Source organism: Bemisia tabaci, chromosome 9 (genome assembly GCF_918797505.1).
Source record: "Bemisia tabaci chromosome 9, PGI_BMITA_v3".
Taxonomy (NCBI): domain Eukaryota; kingdom Metazoa; phylum Arthropoda; class Insecta; order Hemiptera; family Aleyrodidae; genus Bemisia; species Bemisia tabaci.
The window spans coordinates 17,283,623-17,301,070 of NC_092801.1; the positions used below are offsets into that span (position 1 = coordinate 17,283,623).

Consider the following 17,448-nt stretch of genomic DNA (forward strand, 5'->3'; position numbering starts at 1 on the left):
ATATTACTCTAATTGATTAAGTGCCTGATAATTTCACTAATTTCAATTATTATTGACTCCATTTCTACACGAGTCTCCTGCTTGAATTCGTGTTTGTGTTCGAGCTTGTGCTATCTGATCCGAGAAAAGGGTGGTTTTCAGGACCTCTGCTAAGTCATTTTTTTGGCATTTGCGTGACGTGAACGATGCCTTCGGTTAAAAAATTTAGTCAACTAAGACTTACATACTCCTTACGTTTTGGCATTTTTACCACCCGTGATTTTTATTACCATCAATCACAGTTTCTCGAGGAGGACGCTGTCTCGTCTAACAGTCGAGGTTGTTCAGAAATGCAGCCAGATTAGACAATTCTTCTCATGTACCGCAAGGCATATTCGGTAAGCACTCCAGAGCATTACAATATTTATATTAAACAGCCTGCTAAGCTATCTGAATTGAGCACACTAATGGGTGACCGATGCCGTAAAGACCACAAAAGCGCAGGATGTTTCAGGGCAGTAGGTATCCGCCTTGATGTCACCCAGGAATCTACAAATTGAAGTGCTGGGTGCAGAATGGGTATTTCTTGGTTGCGGTGTCTCCACCAATGTTTCATCCATTATAATCAAAGCTAATTGTATGTTGAAACTTCTACCGAATTTTTTTTACAATGCTGGAAACGAAAAAGTTCAGAAAATTCACTAAATAGTTTCCTCTTTAGAATATAAATTAGCAGTGGCGATTTTAATGTAGAAATACCCTTTCTGCACCCAAGGCCTCAATTATGTCTAATTTAGATAGTGAAAAGTTTTTTCCAACTTTTCTTCCACTTTTGTTAAATAAACAGCATCAAGTGCTACTGACATTGGAAGACAACAATTGGATGAGAAGTTGAATGGTAATCTGAATCCGACATCACCTTCAACTTTCCATCTAACTTTCCATGTACTTAGTGGCACCAGTTGAATGGAAAGTTGGATCAAAATCTTCCAAACGGCCTTCGCTGAAAGTGTACATGCTGACGCAAACAGGCTGCTAACAAAAATTTCTGAATGCCAACATCTGGTGTTATGACGCTGTTGTCACACACCATTTTTTTGGGCTGTGTAATAGAATTAATTTGTTTGTGTCCAACTTTGCAAAATTTTCAAGATTCATGTTGGTGAAAATTGATTACTTAGAGCCAGTCTGATATCACCAAAAGCAACCAAGTCCTTGATCTAGTATGAAGTAATTTTAATTTACACCCCTTTTTGTTTCCTGGTTGACACCAGCTCTCAAGAGCGAAGGATGCTGTAAAACCTCTGGTACAAGGAGCCCCATATTCCCGCGGTAAGGAAAAACGCTGAACATTCAAGAGTCGTCAGATTTCCTTCGATAAAATGTTTATTTTTGAGGAAAGTTATGAAAATTTCTCCTTGTAATTTTCAGGCGCTTTTGATGAAATGGCGAACGAAATTATCTGAAAAATTGGAAGAAATATATTCATAGGTTTACCAGGAAATTCGTGTTTTATCAAAGGACATGTGGCAACGTCTGAAGGTTCATACGGCGTTTTTCCTTAGCATGGCAGCATAGTAGAGGGATTACATGGATTGCATTTTGCAAAAAGGAACCACTAGCATTGCAATGTTGCTAAGATTGTGCAACTTCTTTTGTCTTGGAGGAAAAACCCGATTATCCCTTAATAGTTTCTATTTTACTCGCTAAAAACTGTAAATTTAAGACAAAAATTACCATCTAAATTTCATAGTTTTTCACGATTTCCGCAATTTTATTTCAAAAGATGAAGTTGCACAATCTTAGCATCATTGCAATGCTAGTGGTTCCTTTTTGCAAAATGCAATCCACATAGTGTTTTTCCTCCATGATGAGCCAGCTGAGCTACAAGAGATTAGTCTAAAACCTAGTGAGAAAACTCATGCATGAGGAACTGACCGAGGGCTCCTTGGGACGAAACCGTCGAAAGGAGACAGTTACGCCGCCGTGCTAAGGAAGAACGCCGTATGAGCCACCTGGCGTTGCCAAATTTTCTTTGACAAATCGCGAATTTTCAGGAAAATTTGTGAATATTTCTCCTCCGATTTTTCAGAGGATCCTGCTCGTTATTTTATCTAAGAATTCTGAAAATTGCAAGGAAATTCTCTTTAAAAGCAAGAACTTCCTGAGGGGAAATTTGGCAACCTTCGAATGCTCATACGGCGTTTTCACTTACCAAGGCACCTATTTTCGAAAATTGCAATTTTCAAGGCGGTCAAAGTTTCTATGTGGTGTGCGAAAACACGCGTTTTTGGAAAAAAATTTACAAACAATTTTTAACCCCCCCCCCCCCCCCCGGGGGGGGGCGGTGAAAGAGCGCGGGGTTAAAACGCGTCTCTTGGGTGGTTTTAATGTGTCTGTTATTCCAAGTAGCATTTTTAACGGAAAATCGGGATATATTGAAGTTTTATTGGCGATAAAATCGCTAAGATCATTAATATCTAAGCGATTATCCTCTATCTTTTCGGGATAAAATCGCGATTTTATCGCCCGGCAATTTATCGCGATATTTTCAAAACAAAAATCGCGATAAATGGCGATTTAATCTCGATTTTATCGAACCAAAAATTGCGATATGTAGCGATTTAATCGCCATATATCGCAATTTTTAATGCGATATTATATCGACGCATTGCCGCCGATATAATCGGGATAACCAACCGATAAAATCGCTATTTATCGCGATCACCGCTACGTGGGTTCCCTTAGAAAAAATGATTTAAAAATTTAGAAATTTGAAAATTTGGACCGAAAATTTGGTCCATTTTGATGTATCTGTGACCGATAAGCCCCAAATTGTTATACTAGGGCGCGGGGCACTATACCGTCGGTCCCTCCCGGCCGTGGGGCTAGTGGCGCACAGTAGATCGAGCTAATAGGAGAGGTCGGACAAAATTTGGAAACTTTGAACGCTTATAACTCCGTTTATACAAAACTTCTAGGTTCTAAAAGTGGTACCATTGCTTTTCTCGAGAAATTTCCTTCTGCAAACACCCCTTGAAATTCAAATGTTGACGAAATGAACATAAAACTTTGCAGTTTTAGTCTAAACTTTCACGTCCGACCTCTCTGATTGACTCGATCCACTGTGTGGCGGTCGACGAAGGGTTGTGTGATGTCAAACCCCACAGGATTTGCCAAGTTGCGGGCCTTCGGCCGAATATTTTTTCCGATTTACTCCACCTTCCACCATTTCGTTGTAAACGGCCAATTTTAAGTGGAAATAGAGGCCAATTATTCGTGTAAACGGCATTTTGCGTTCGTCGCATGGTTCGGCTGATGTGCGCCAAAATTTCCGCTTTCATTTCGGAGGCGGCTTCTCACACCAGACAATTATTTTCTGGAAGAAAACTTTGAAAGAATGCGATCTCCATTGACGAGACAGTAGATATTCTCCGCAAGAAAGTTGGCTGATATACTGCCGTGCTAAGGAAGAACGCCGTATAAACGTTAAATGTTGCCAAATATCTTCTTAGAAAGTATTTATTTTTTGAAAAGAAGTCAAGTAACATTTTCCTTGCAATTTTCAGACTTTTTAGATGACATTTCTAGCGGAATCCTCTGAAAAATCTGAGGAGTAACTTCTATAAATTTTCCTGAAAATTCGTGATTTGTCGAAGGGAATTTAGCAACGCCTGATGGCTCATGCGGCGTTCTTCCTTAGCACGGCAGTAACGTGATACCTACAACTTGAAAGACTCGGATCTATCCTTACTATTTTAGCTATTAAAGCCTTTTCCAATATGAATTGTACTTTAATCTTGGTTTTGCGGCGATTTTAGCGTCGCGCCAGAAAGGGTCGGGGAAGCGCGGTCATCTTCGCAGTTTGACGCGCCTTCAATCTAGCAAAGCGGCAATATGCTTACACCCGTGGTCGAATAGTTATCTCGTTACGCCTGCCACGAAGGAATTAAAAAAGGGACGCATTTCTGCCGAACGGAACTGTGTGCATTATGACGTGAGCCCTGTTATGCATATATTCTTATGAGTCTCAGGGCTCATGTCTTAGTGCACATAGTTCTGTTTGGCAGAAATACGTCCAAATATAGATGGCTCCGCGCGATCAGAAGCGTATTTATCTCCGATTGCAAAGGTGCACAGCACAATTTATGTTTTATTTTTTATCAATGTCTTTAAAAGCTGCGCACGGTTTCTCTGAAATGATTCCGCGAATTTCCGAGATGATTTTTAAAAAATGACAGAAAATTTCGAGGCGATATTTATGTCCGTTCGATTTTCTTTTTGTTTTCTCTGCCGAAAAAAATTAACCCCGGCCCAGTTTCTAAATCGTAGCAATTATAATATTTTTTTCTTCTTAAATGGATTGCATTTTGCAAAAAGGAACTAAGAGCATTCCAATGTCGCTAAGATCGTGGAACTTTCTTCACCTTGCAAGTAGGAACTGCAACAATCATTGAAACAAGTCTTATCTTTACTCCTAATAAACTATGAATCCAATATGAAAGTTACCGTTGTATAAATTCTCTTTATGCCTTCAGTAATTTTATTGTAACCAAGTATGGTGCACAATCCTAGCAACATTGGAATGCTCTCGGTTCCTTTTTGCATAATTGCAATCCAAAGAATGGTGAAAACAGGGCATCGAATCATGAATAAATTGCGTATACGCGGCAAAATTGATCTGGAAAGTACTAATTTTTTATGTTTCTCCAAAACCTCGCGTATTTTTTGTAATGCTCACAGAAAGCTTAAAAATGTTGTATGAACGAATTAACATAGATCAAAGCGAACACTAAGCGCGCAACCATTTTAACTCCGCAGTAGTCATGTGGTATCACGCGAAAATGAAGGCAAATTTTGGTTGCTCGCTTGTCTTAAATACTGACATTTATAAATGCCGCAATAGTCAGTTGGAAAATGCGTCGACCGTTGTTTCTTAGCAGTGATGTATACGACCAACATGGGTCTTTCACACACACAATATTTTGGTTTTGAGGGAGAGTTCCTCCCTCTTGAAAACCGAAAAGAATTCGCGTAAACTGTAGTCGCGATGGATTTATTTTGACATTTTACCTAAGCTCAGTGTTGAAAAGAAGACGGTGATTCTTTCTGTTAATGTCATCATTTAAGATTTTATACAAATTAAAGATGGATAAATGTTTTAAATATTTTAAAAAAATAAGCAAAAAGCATGTTTTAAAAACATTCCATGGTATTTTAACGTGCAATAATGCACCTAAGGCTCAACAAGGATAAAGTAAACTACCTTTGACGCGAGTGAAAGACTTTAATAAATAACGGACAGTGCACATGCGGGTGTGGAAAACATCAGCTTAAAGCAACGGTTGATTACAATAGTTGGTTCACCAGCTTTGCGCAGTTTAAAAAAAAAAAAAAATGCATTCATCAAGATGATGGTGCAGCCCGTAACACAACAGTCTCACAACAGGTCTTGATCAGTGGCGTGGCGTGAATTACGATGTATCGATTTTTATGCCATTTAAACCTATGGTAAAGAATCGATTAGTAAGGTGTTCGCTGCGAATACCCTGTCTATCGATACTTTTCCAGAGGTTTAAATGGCAAAACAATCGATAAATCGCAATTCACGCCACGCCACTGGTCTTGATGGTTTAAGTGAAGATCAATCACTCTAGTAGTCGAAAGTTTCTCTTCAGATACCATCCTCTAGACGTTTTTTGAACTTATATTTTTTTTATATTACCCTGTTAGACATTTTCTCAAGCAATTTCACGGGTGATAATGCTACATGATTTTTTTCGCAAAAATGATCTGACAACGAGGAGATACATTTTAAATCGTAAAATTCGACGCTATTGTTTTTACTTTAGCAATTCGTGAAGTATTAAGAGCACAATCGGAAACAAATATAACATTTTCCCCGGTAATCTGCCATCATTTTCATAAAAAATTGCGAAAAGAAGGACAGAAAGCGAGGAAATACAGAGCCAGACTTGTATTTTCATCATTATAAAATCGACACTGTCTCCAAAAATATTTTCGGGGGTGTATTGTGATTAGAATTGAACAATATGGCATCATGAGTCGTTTTCTTTTAAATCTCGTTGAAATCTTAACAAGCGCACAGCACCACTTGAGGGATTTTGCACCTGCATGACATGCTGCCCCCGCGAAGAATTAAACGTCCACCTCTTTAAAAAGAAGCGACCAGGCAAACTCTTCTTTATTCATACAGGGTTATTCAAAAGTCACGCACCACTGGCCATGAGCGGGGTGGCCATTTGAAATTTTTGAGTTGCCCCCCGCCCTCCTCCCCCCGAGGAGATAAAAAACTAGAAAGTATCTTAAAAAGTTTCCCCCTCAATATGAGGAAAAACGTCTTGAACCGCAAGTCAATATCATAATTATAACTTAAAGTTATAGCCAGTGGTGCGTGACTTTTGAATAACCCCGTGTACAGAATGTTCAGACTACAATACTTACTCAACGATCACATGGTTTATAATAGTAAAATCGAGAGAGGATTCATTTTTCTCATCTTTAACATCAAAAATTGCACCGGCTCTACATATCAAGTACTTTAAAAATATATAAAGAACCATCTTTAGCTGCAACATGCTATTTTGCGTCGTATAACCTTACTGCACTGACACTTAATACTTATACTTAGCTTCAATTTATAAGGTGAGTTAATGACGATTATTTCCTCGCAACCTTCGGATGTACATGACAGTATTCAAATGAGCGATTCCTTTGGCAGTGATTTAGAAAGGATTAGGTTTGTCGTTCAAAAAACTTCTCCCACCATGCTTACGGCGTGATGCAAGGGCTGTCTTCCATTAGAATAATATTTGGGCGCTTCTGGGTACCAGATGCGCCCTTTCCAGCCGTTCGACTCCCCCGATGTAACATGTACTATACTACATACCGTTTTGCCTTATGGGTAATGACGCCATTCTGGTACACCCGGGAAAATTTGATTTTCTTCTGCATCTGGTATTCGTAAAAGTTTTCGTGAAATGTTTTGCTTTTAAGCATAACAATCTCGCACGGACGTATTACCTGGTTAAACTATTTTGGGGCTTCGTTATGCTTAAATGCCTCATATTCGAGGTTGTAGTTTCAGATTGATTCGAAAAAATCACGAACAGTCACGTGATCTCTTCATTTTAGTGACGTATTACTGTGCTATTTTGTGATTGGTTCATTTTCTCGGCGCAGCATCGTCAAGCGTCAGCTGTTTGCGGCTCTGGGTTGAAGGTTTAAGGTTATGTCAGAGAGAATAGAAAGTTAGAGGCCCGACTCGATGCTAGGTAATTGAAACAGATGCGCTCGCAGCGCGCTCGCTGGCAACGTACGCAACTACTATTTTCTATTGTTTTCCAGAGACTAGCGGCGGGTATGTTGCTGCCGGACCACCTTCACGTAGGCAATTTGTTATACATCGTCCGTCCGCAATACTCTCGCTTGGCCGTATGAAAACGTTCCTCGCATGCGCAGTGTTAAAGAAGCGCCCTCCAACGCTTTGGCGTTGGAACTGCTTGTTTTCTATTCTTTCCGTTATAATTTGCGTCGTTATTATCGATTCTATTTTTTCTTTTTTAAAATAGTTCTAAGTTAGTTACTGGTTTGAAGATGCTCAAGAACGGCTGATACAGAGGTATCTTTGGACCTCAGATGAAAATCAATCATCTTGATTTTCGATTCAGTAAACTGCACACTTGGATGATCGATTCCGTAGAGCTTCTTTTGTTCTTTTAATACCTCTGTGTGAATTTTTAATGATTCTACAAAGTTACCTTCATTCAGGAGATGACCTGCAAACGTAGATTTTAAGTTTACCAACTCTGGGTGCTTTGGACCCAGAAAATTCTTTTGCGCGTCCAGAACTTCCTGGAAAATTTTTTCAGCCTCCCGCGTTTTTCTTTGCTCTAACAGAATATTTGCAATAGCTTCGTATGTCCTTATGGTGGCCGGATGGCGAATTCCAAAAATATGTTTCTTCTTTTCCAAAACTTCGCTATAAATTTCTAATGACTCCTCAAGTTTGCCTTGACATCTGAGCACTAATGCTATGTTATTTTTTTTACCGATAGTAAACTCGTGGTCTTCACCGAGTAACCTCCTCTCGTCCTCAAATAATGACGTGAAAATATTTAACGCATCCTCATACATCTTTAACCCTGTCATTACCAATGCCATATGATGTAACGTTTCTAAGTGTCAGGATGGTTGCGTCCCAATAGTGTTTCTTGCTTTGGATATATTTCCTGAAACGTGCGAAGGGATTCTTCATTTTTTCCAAGTCTATACCATACTAATGCTAGGTAGCTCTTGGCTGATAGAACTTCTTTATTTTCAATGATAAAGATCTTCTCATGTTTTTCACAGATATCAGTTAAAATTCTGCATGCCTCAGAATAATTTCCTTCACTGTAACAGATCCTAGCTATGTTGAAGAGAACATCTATTGTAGCAGGATTTTCCTCTCCAAAAATGTCTCTTCTACGATTAAGTATCCTTTGTAGCATAGGTATCGAACACGGCTCTATGGGAACAGTGAGCAGTATATGCTCCTGAAAGATCTGTTTCAAGGCTTCTATTTCAGGAAAATTGCCATTGATTGCAGCGACCACTAAAGACTCCTTCTTCATACAACGGGCTCGCATTATTGCTTTCACCATTTTTTCATCCGTTATTCCTCTGAGATCACTAATAATTGCGGTGTCATGACTGCGAACATTTCTGTAAGCTTTATCGATCATATCGAGGAGCGCCATCACCCTTTTATCAGTGGCTAAGTCGAATGGTGTCTTGTTGTTATTTGAAGTGAAATTATAAATTGCGCCTTTGTACAATAAGGCAACAGTTCCTTCAAACTGCGAATACTTAGAAGCGTAATGTAGTGGGGTAAAACCTTTGTCATTGACTGAATTCGGATCAGCACCATTTTCCAACAAACATTCAATAACATCAGTATAACCTTTCCACGCTGCATAGTGTAAAGGAGTGCTGTAATTAGAACACCTGGCATTAACAACGACTTTGTTTCTGATCAACTTCTTAACTTGAACAACGTTGTTTTTCCGCACCGATACAAATAAATTTTCGATTGATTTTAGTAGAATTTGGGTATCTTGAAACGCGGTAATTTCCAGTGGCGTTTTGCCAAGGAAATCAACAGGGTTGTAAATGGCCCCGTTAATTATAAGAGCTTCAACTATCTCTTTTCGGCCACTAGCTGCTGCTAAGTGTATGGGCCTCGAACCGGTGGTGGTAGCCTCGCAATTTACATCTGCACCGTGACCTATCAAATAGTCGACCACCTCTAGATTACCACACACGGCAGCGTAGTGCAAAGGGGTCAATTGATCGGGACCACTTTTTGGTAGTTTGACACCGCTGAATGCTAGTAGAAATTCTGAAATGTTCTTCATGGTCTCTCCAGCTGCCATGTGCGCGGCTTTATGATTCCTAGCGTTTACATCAGCACCATTGTCCACTAGAAATTTTACAACTTCAACATTTCCCTCCTCAGAAGCGGTATGCAGCAGTGTCTCCCCATCACTATTCTCAACATTTATTTCAATGTCATTTTGTTGTAACAACGTTTTAGCCCGTTCAAAGTTACCGCACTTGATGGCTATTTCGAATGGCGTTTTATTTCGATTATCCTCGGAGCCAAATTCGGCCCCATGCTCCAGCAGGATTTCAACAACCTTGAAGTGCCCGCTCTCTAAAGCTGCGTCTAAAGGAGTACCATAATTGCTGGCGAAGTTGACGTCTGCCTGTTTGGCGATCAAAAGTTTAACAACATCTTCGTGACCATTACGAGATGCCGAGAAAAGTGGCGTGAGATTATCATCAGTTACAACTTTAATTGGGGCTTTTTTATTAATCAACATTTTCACCGTGTTTTCATCGCCTTTCTCGGCAGCAACATGCAGCAGAGTTTTGTTTTTCTCATACTTAAAGTAAGTGCGGGCTCCTCTGTCTAGAAGAACCTTTATAATATCCTTGCGACCTAAAAGAACAGCTCGATGTAAAGGTTCGCCCTTCTGCGCATTGACATCTGCGCCAAGATCTAGAAGTAATTTTACGATGTCTATTTGATTAATTCTCACTGCTGAAATCAATGGCATAGATCCACCAAGTATTGTGTTAACGTCCACTCCAAACTTGCTCATCAGGTTTTGTACAACCGGTAATATTGGAGTATTAGTATCAAGTATTGCATTAACATCTGCCCCATGTTTGATCAAAAGTTCGATACTTTCCTTATTTTTTGTCCCCACCGCTAAACACAACGCGAGCCCATTTTTCAGTATGCTTGAATGCTTTTGAAAGTTATTTTCGAGGCAATATCGGAGGATATGTGATTTGTTACCAGCAATAGCCTGTATTAAGAACAATTCAGGGCTAGAATCGTTGAGGTCTGATTTGGCGATTAGAATTCGCACACAGTCTTCGCATCCGCTTTCAAGCGCAGCTTGAACTGGTGTCTCTCCATTGTAGTTCGCAATATTGACTGCTGCCTTATTTTTCAGTAGCACTTCAATGACATTACACTTACCGCTGGAGGCAGCGTAGAATAATGCTGTGTTACCATAGCTGTCTTGTTTATTAATCCCGATTTTCTGACTAATTAAAACATTCATCACGCTTTCATGGCCTGCTTTAGCCGCTAAATGTAAGGATGTTAGTCCTTGAGGACCTTCCACGTTGACATCAGCTCCATGCTTTATTAAAATCTTCACAATTCGTGTATGCTCTTGTCTTGCTGCATAGTGCAATGGTGCGCACTCGGATGTATCTTTCGCATGAATGTCCACATTTTGTGCGAGGAGATCGGCAGCAATTTTTAAGTGTCCTTTCATGGCTGCAAAGTGTAATGGAGTCCCACCTAAAAACGTGGTAGCCTTAGCGTTTGCTCCGTTTTCGAGCAAAACATGAGCAATCCCCTCATGGCCGAGGAGAGCTGCATTGTGGAGAGGAGTGTGGCCTTTTTGCTTATCAGATATATTTGGATCAGCTCCACTTTGAAGTAAAGTCCTGGCTACCCGCTCATGTCCGTTTTCAACAGCAAAGTGTAAAGGTGTGGAACCGTTAACGATCCTGACATTGACACCAGCGCCGCGTCGAATCAATGCCTCTACTACCTCCAAATGGCCATAAAAAGCGGCTGCATGCAGCGGCACCCATCCATATTCCGTAGTTTTATGTACATCAGCCTTTTTGCTGAGCAAGAAGTTAACTATTTCAAGACATCCAAATTCAGCGGCGATGTGCAACGGAGTGAAACCACTCGAACATTCATTGGAATCAACATTTTCTTCTCTCTCTAATAAGATCTTTGCCACATCAATCATATTGCACCTGATAGCATAATGTACAGCCGTTAATGTATGTTGATCTCTGTCAAAAGTACTGGCGTCCTTCATCAGTAGAATTTTGATAGCCTCGTCTTGCCCGCACTTAGCGGCAACATGCAACGGAGTGTTACGGAAGTTATCAGGAGCATCAACTTGAAGATCTCTTTCCAAGAGGTACTTTATGATACCCGAGTTTCCGTATTTAGCTGCAACATGAAGGGGAGTTTGTCCCATTACATCCCTTAAATCTGAGTTTGACGTTTGTTCGAATGTAAACTTTAGAACATCAAGATTTGATCCCATACAAGCGAAATGCGTTGCTGTTTGCCCTTTAATATTTCGGGCATTCATATCAGCTCCTTTTCGAAGACAGGTTCTCACCGCTTCCAAATTTCCCTCTGCCAACGCACTGAATAGATTTTCTTGAGTGGAAATGATGGCTAGCTTTTGATCATGTCTTGCTTGAACCAAGGAAGGGATATCAACTATGAATTTGCCAATTTTTTTGGTTATTTTGCTAAAATCTTCGATACCACTAAATTTCTTGGCATTTAAAAAAATCGCCATAGATGGGTCGTATGACAATAAATCAGCTGAAATGTCACCATGCGCTAAGTGATCGCGAAGGAATTTTCCATTTAACAGAGGAGCACAATCATCGAAAAAAAAGAGATTATTCTCCCAGGGTTTCATCGACCTGCTTAAAATTGACATGATATCCAGAAGAAGCATCTCTACAACCGGTTGCAATTTCTGTTGTTTCTTGAAAGAGGTCAATATTTCAACTGTCTCCCCTCCAAGGTCATTATTTTTAAGGATGATCTGCAGTTCGTGCAGCTTCAACGAGAGAGCATCCTCGCTTTTAGGTTTTGTACCTTCAGGAGTTCCTCCTTGCTTTTGTGAAGGGCGAGAAGATCTTTTCTTGATTAGTAGCTGTTCTCTCAATTTCTCTAGCCATTTTATATCATTAGATTTGATCTCAGCAAAGCAAAAGAACTTGCATGCTAACATGTGTATGTCATTTAGTCGTTCAATTTCCTTTTGTGTTTTTGGTTCAATTCGTGATTTCACACTTGCACATATTATCATTCCACGTTGTATGATATCCTGCAAATCACACTCTTTTACTTCAGAAGTTATTTTTTTAAACTGATAAGTAACAGACGACTGAAATTTACGAAAAAAGTCACTTTGCATTTTATTTTCCTCTAGTGTAATCAATCCAGTTATGACAGATCCAAGCGTAACATAATAATCGAAAATTGCAACTTCTGATTGGGTTTTGAATGACTTAATTATATTGTCGATCTCTCTGAATAATTGTTCTTCAATGTCATTTGGGTCTGTTACATTTTTCCGTAGCGCTTCAACCATCCTCTCTAGCTTTTTGTTTGTTACCATTTCAGATTTTTCTGATGGTAGTGCTGGACAAACATTAACCTTGTCGAAGGGTTTAGCCATTTTTCGTAAATCATCTAAACACGTAGCCGATATGATTTTTCTCAGCAGAGATTTAAGACACTCAACTTTATTATTGAGAAGGATGTCGACAACCAAGCTTTCTATTATTTTCGCGTCATTCCGAATACCATCGTAAAAATTGTCATCAGCCTGTTGTTCAATTTCAGTTCTCTGCGAGAGAGAAGAAGAATGGGATAATGCATCTCGTAAATCTACGATGATTTTCTTTGTGCTCAGTGGTAACGAGGAGAGTAAAAGCTCGCTCATTGTTGTAGATAATTTGGGCGATTCCAGAGTATTTTTAAATTGTTCGCCAATGACTTGGAGAGCTCTTGTCATAGTTAACTGTCCCTCTTTCTCTTTGAAATTTGCTTCAGCTATGAATTCCAAATGAACTCTTATTGTTTCCAATGAGTAAATATCTCGCACTTTTTTGTAATCATCGTACAGGTCCCTAAATTCAGGGTTGCTCTCAATGATTTGTGCAACAACCTCATCTCGTGGTGTTTTCGGAAGTATGTTAAAGTCATTATTATTAAAATAACCCTCTACAAGTACTACCTCGTCGAGTTTCTTCCCGAAAATTTCCAGGTAGTAGATTATTGATTCTTTATTCAAGGAAAGGACTGTCAATAGATTCATTTCATGATACTTAATTCGAGATGAAATAAAGCTCACTAAACAGAATTCAACCTCCTCCCACGGTAGTATATTATAGGTAGATCTCAGTTGTCGCTTAAGCACATGCATATTCTGCAGAATGAACTTCCCAGTGAGTAAAAATACGTCATCCACATCTGCTCGAGAGTACTCTTTTTTTAAAAATTGAATTTTCTCAATCATTAATTTAATCCGTGCAATGATATTGTTCGTATCACTTTCAGAATCTTTAACTGATAAAGAATTTTCAGACCAAAACTTGAGGTCTATTAATTTACTTTCTACAAATGTTTCCATCTCATCAGAAAGGGGCACCCTTTTCAATTTTAGCTCGTCGTAGGCCGCGGAAAGAAGTTGTTCTAGTTTTCGAGGGTTAGAGGTGAAGTTCATTCCAGGCCATTCGTGAATAAGTGTTGAAAGGACATCGATGCTATCTGATCGGATGGCATAGTAAAAAGCATTATGTTGTTCTGAATCCACAAGATCTGGATGATACGCATCGATTGCGGAAGTCTCCGGGGCCAAAATACTCAAGACTTTGCAATTGCTTTGAAACAAATATTTTAGAACACTAGGACTATTGTGCTTGCAACTTAATATAATTAAATTAGTATCAAAGAAAGGATTTTCCTCATCATTGAGAAATTCTTTTTTTGTGATATTCTCATTATTCGTGTATTCAACAACATCACAAAGTCTTTCAAAATGATCTACTTTATTTGTTATCACTGCTTCTTTCACTTTTGCTAGGACATGGAAGTAAAAGTCCTTAGCTCTCGATGTTTCACAACAATGCTTCTTTGAATCAGTAAGAAATGTATTTTCCGAATTAAAATAGCTCAAAAGCATTCTTTCATTTTCTTGAAAGGAACTAGTTTGCTTTTTTTCAGAGGGCATGGTTTTTTTTTGGTTTGTGACGAGTTTTGGAGTTTTTCTCCCAAAATATGTTTAAGAAATTGTTCTTTACCGTAATGCAAATAATTTAGTTGTATAAATGGTTCGGCGTGGCGGGTCCTTTCCTCGCTATCGGTCACAGTTTAAGCACCGAAGTTTTCGGAGATTTCAAATTGATCTCGACGAATGATTATCCTGTAAAAATAGAAAATTCAAGGGTGAATTATGAAACATCGCAAAACTATTAAATAGATGGACGTATAGGAAGTTAGAATAATACTTTACTTGTTGTCCCCGGTAGGGTCCAAGAAAGGGAAAGTTTGACGTATTAACATAATTACAACAATTTACATCGTGAATTAGGCACACAATAAATTTCTATAAATCTTCTAAATAATTACCGGCCCGAGGCCATAGTGTTCGTACAGAAAGTTCATGGTTTGCTAGTCATTAATTTACGAGGGGGCTACACCCCCTGGCCGTTACGCGGTCCAACTCTCAGAGGGCGCTTCGCGCTCTCCTAGGCTCGCGTCGACAAAAGAAGCACCCAAAAAAATGAAAAGATTTTCATACCCTATTCTACACACATACATACATGAAGCCGCTTTTATAGCGCCGCCTCGCGCTCTGCGACGCCCTAACGCCATTGCCCCCTATCCTCCCAGAGATCATCAGGCAATTGGCACCTTCTGATCTCCTCCTCCACCCCTTGTCGCCAACCTTTCACAGGACGTCCACGCCGTCGCCTTCCGGGAGGAACCCAGTCGAAGACCTGCTTGGGCAACCGATCATCTGCCATCCTTCGCATATGTCCATACCAGACCAACTGCTTGGACCTGATATCGTGCAGGATGTCCTTCTCCACACCCATTATCTCGCGTACCGTTTCATTGCGGATACGCTCTCTTCGCGATATCCCAGCAGACCTTCGCCAAAAGTCCATCTCGGTTGCCCTAAGCATGTCTTCAGTTCTTTTCTTGAGTTGCAAGACCTCACTCCCGTAAGTTACGATACTCTTCACGATGACGTTGTAAATTTTCATACCCGATTCTCATTTGTCTAATCTCCGTCAGGCCGGGAGAGATTTGACCAATAAGAATCGAATGAAAAATCCCATTTATTTCAATCTTCATGCCAAGACTGAAACGAAACGGAACGGAGCGTTTCGTCGCTTTTGGATGGTCTGTAGCAAAGTACCATACCTTCGATTCACTTACCCTACTAACAGACCAAGATTCAACATTTTCCGCTTAGTTCAATTTTGCCCCCCTTCATAAGCTCTCTGGTCTACTCTTATATAAAAAAAAAAAACCTGGGTCCTATTTCCAAAATCTGATTAAAGCGAGCTCATTTAGGGACTATTCCCTGTCGATTACCTTAAAGATCATGGAGATCGGCCGACTAGAACGCTCAAACGAATTGTTACAAAAAATAAAAATTTGCATTGTTTAACACGGGAGGATTCGCAACTTTAAGTACCACGTAATATTAAAAAAAAACCTGGGTCATATTTTCAAAATCTGAATACAGCAAGCTTATTTAGAGACAATTGCCTGTCGATAGCCGCAAAAATCATGAAAATCGGTCCGGTAAAACTTTGGAACTAAGCTTTACCAGATATGAAAATTTTGGTCTCGGAGCTTTTAGTATGGATAATGAATGACCTTTTTTTTAGAATGGTGGCAAAGGAATTATAAATATGTTTTAGGTGCTGTTCACTAGCATCTTTTTTTAGTATGTCTTTCATGTCTTCAAGTACCGACTTGAGAAATAATTTCATGAATGTTCGTATATTGAGCACACAAATAATATGCGATGCAGGTTCTCAAAACTGTTAAAAATTAACGAGCTCAAGCTCTATTTACTGTGACTTGGTCAAACAACTAGTCTTAAAAAGTGAACATGACTTCACTGAAACCTAATCGCCAGCTACCAGGAATCCACTAGCATCTGCAATGTTTTTTTAATCGACATATCGTCGCTCCTCTGACGTGAGAACATTCCTCAATTTTAATGTGAGCCCTGTTCTCCGTATAACTCCCCGCCTGCCGGGCTCATGTGGAAATCGAGGTACTCCCTTACGTCAGAGGGCTGTTCATCTCATGTTCATGATCAAATCGTGTGTTTAACACAATATTATAAGTCACACCTCTGTGAAAATTGTTCTGAAATCACGGATAAGTAACGTCTAGCGATTCGTAGAAGAAGCAAAGTCTTTTGGTGTGATTTTGGTTTGGCGTGGTTATTGCAGCTATTCTTGCAACACTGGGAACGAAAAGTCGCTTTGACCTAGAGTCCAGACTCCTAAAATCATTGACAAGAAAAAATATTCTTGATTCAATCAGACTTTTTACTCGAATCAAAAGGAAATCCGCCTAAATCAAGGAGTTTGGCTCTTCAATTCAGGAAAAAATCGGATTGAATCAAGATTATTTTTTCTTGTCAACTTTATGAAGAGTCTGCACTGGAAAAAAAAAAAACACATTGGATCTAGAGTCCAAACTCTTGAAAACATTGACAAGAAAAAGGACTCTTGATTCAAACGGGTTTAAGTTTAAATCCAAAGGAAATACGCTCAAATTAAGAGGCTTGGTTCTTGATTTAAGCTTAAATCTGATGGAATCGAAAGTGTTTTTTCTTGTCGATGTTTTTAAGAGTCTGGTTTCTAGATCGAATGTGTTTTTTGTTTTCCAGTGTGGACTCTAGATCCAAGCGACTTTTTTTCCCCGTGAAGGAAAGAAAATTACCTAAATAGAACCATCAACCGAAATAGATAAGAAATAGAACTTGTTGTACTAACAAGAAACATCACAAAATCCAAAGAAGGAAAACAAAATTATTTTAAGAGTAAACATTTCCCTCAAAAATTCTGTAACTCTCTTTTTCCTTATCTTTTCAGGACTAGTATCTCCACTTTTGGAATAAATAACTTGTCAATAAAGAATATTAAAACGTATGCAACACAGATACTTACAAAATTGAGGTTTGATAAGTGGCATGACGACTTCATGAAAAAAGCCCGACGAAAATGCAGATCGTGAAAGATGGATAGCACAGACCTTTTAAACTCGTATTTGTCGAATTCAGGGCTGAAAAGTGA

At 39.3% G+C, this 17,448-nt stretch overlaps 2 protein-coding genes across 2 annotated transcripts in view; one reads left to right on the top strand and one right to left on the bottom strand.

Annotated features, from left to right (window-relative positions):
- The window catches only part of Liprin-gamma (liprin protein kazrin), a gene marked incomplete in the record, with an annotated part of 215,304 nt that overhangs the window by 20,192 nt on the left and 177,664 nt on the right, over positions 1-17,448 (top strand).
- Positions 1-17,448, bottom strand: part of LOC109035190 (uncharacterized) — a 42,152-nt gene that overhangs the window by 12,335 nt on the left and 12,369 nt on the right. The window contains exons 4-5 of the mRNA XM_072304453.1: positions 17,323-17,437; positions 8,181-14,543 (exon numbers count right to left, since the gene is read on the bottom strand). Coding sequence (XP_072160554.1) covers positions 8,181-14,351 — 6,171 coding nt within the window. The 5' untranslated portion in view covers positions 14,352-14,543; positions 17,323-17,437. The remainder of the gene's footprint in view (positions 1-8,180; positions 14,544-17,322; positions 17,438-17,448) is intronic.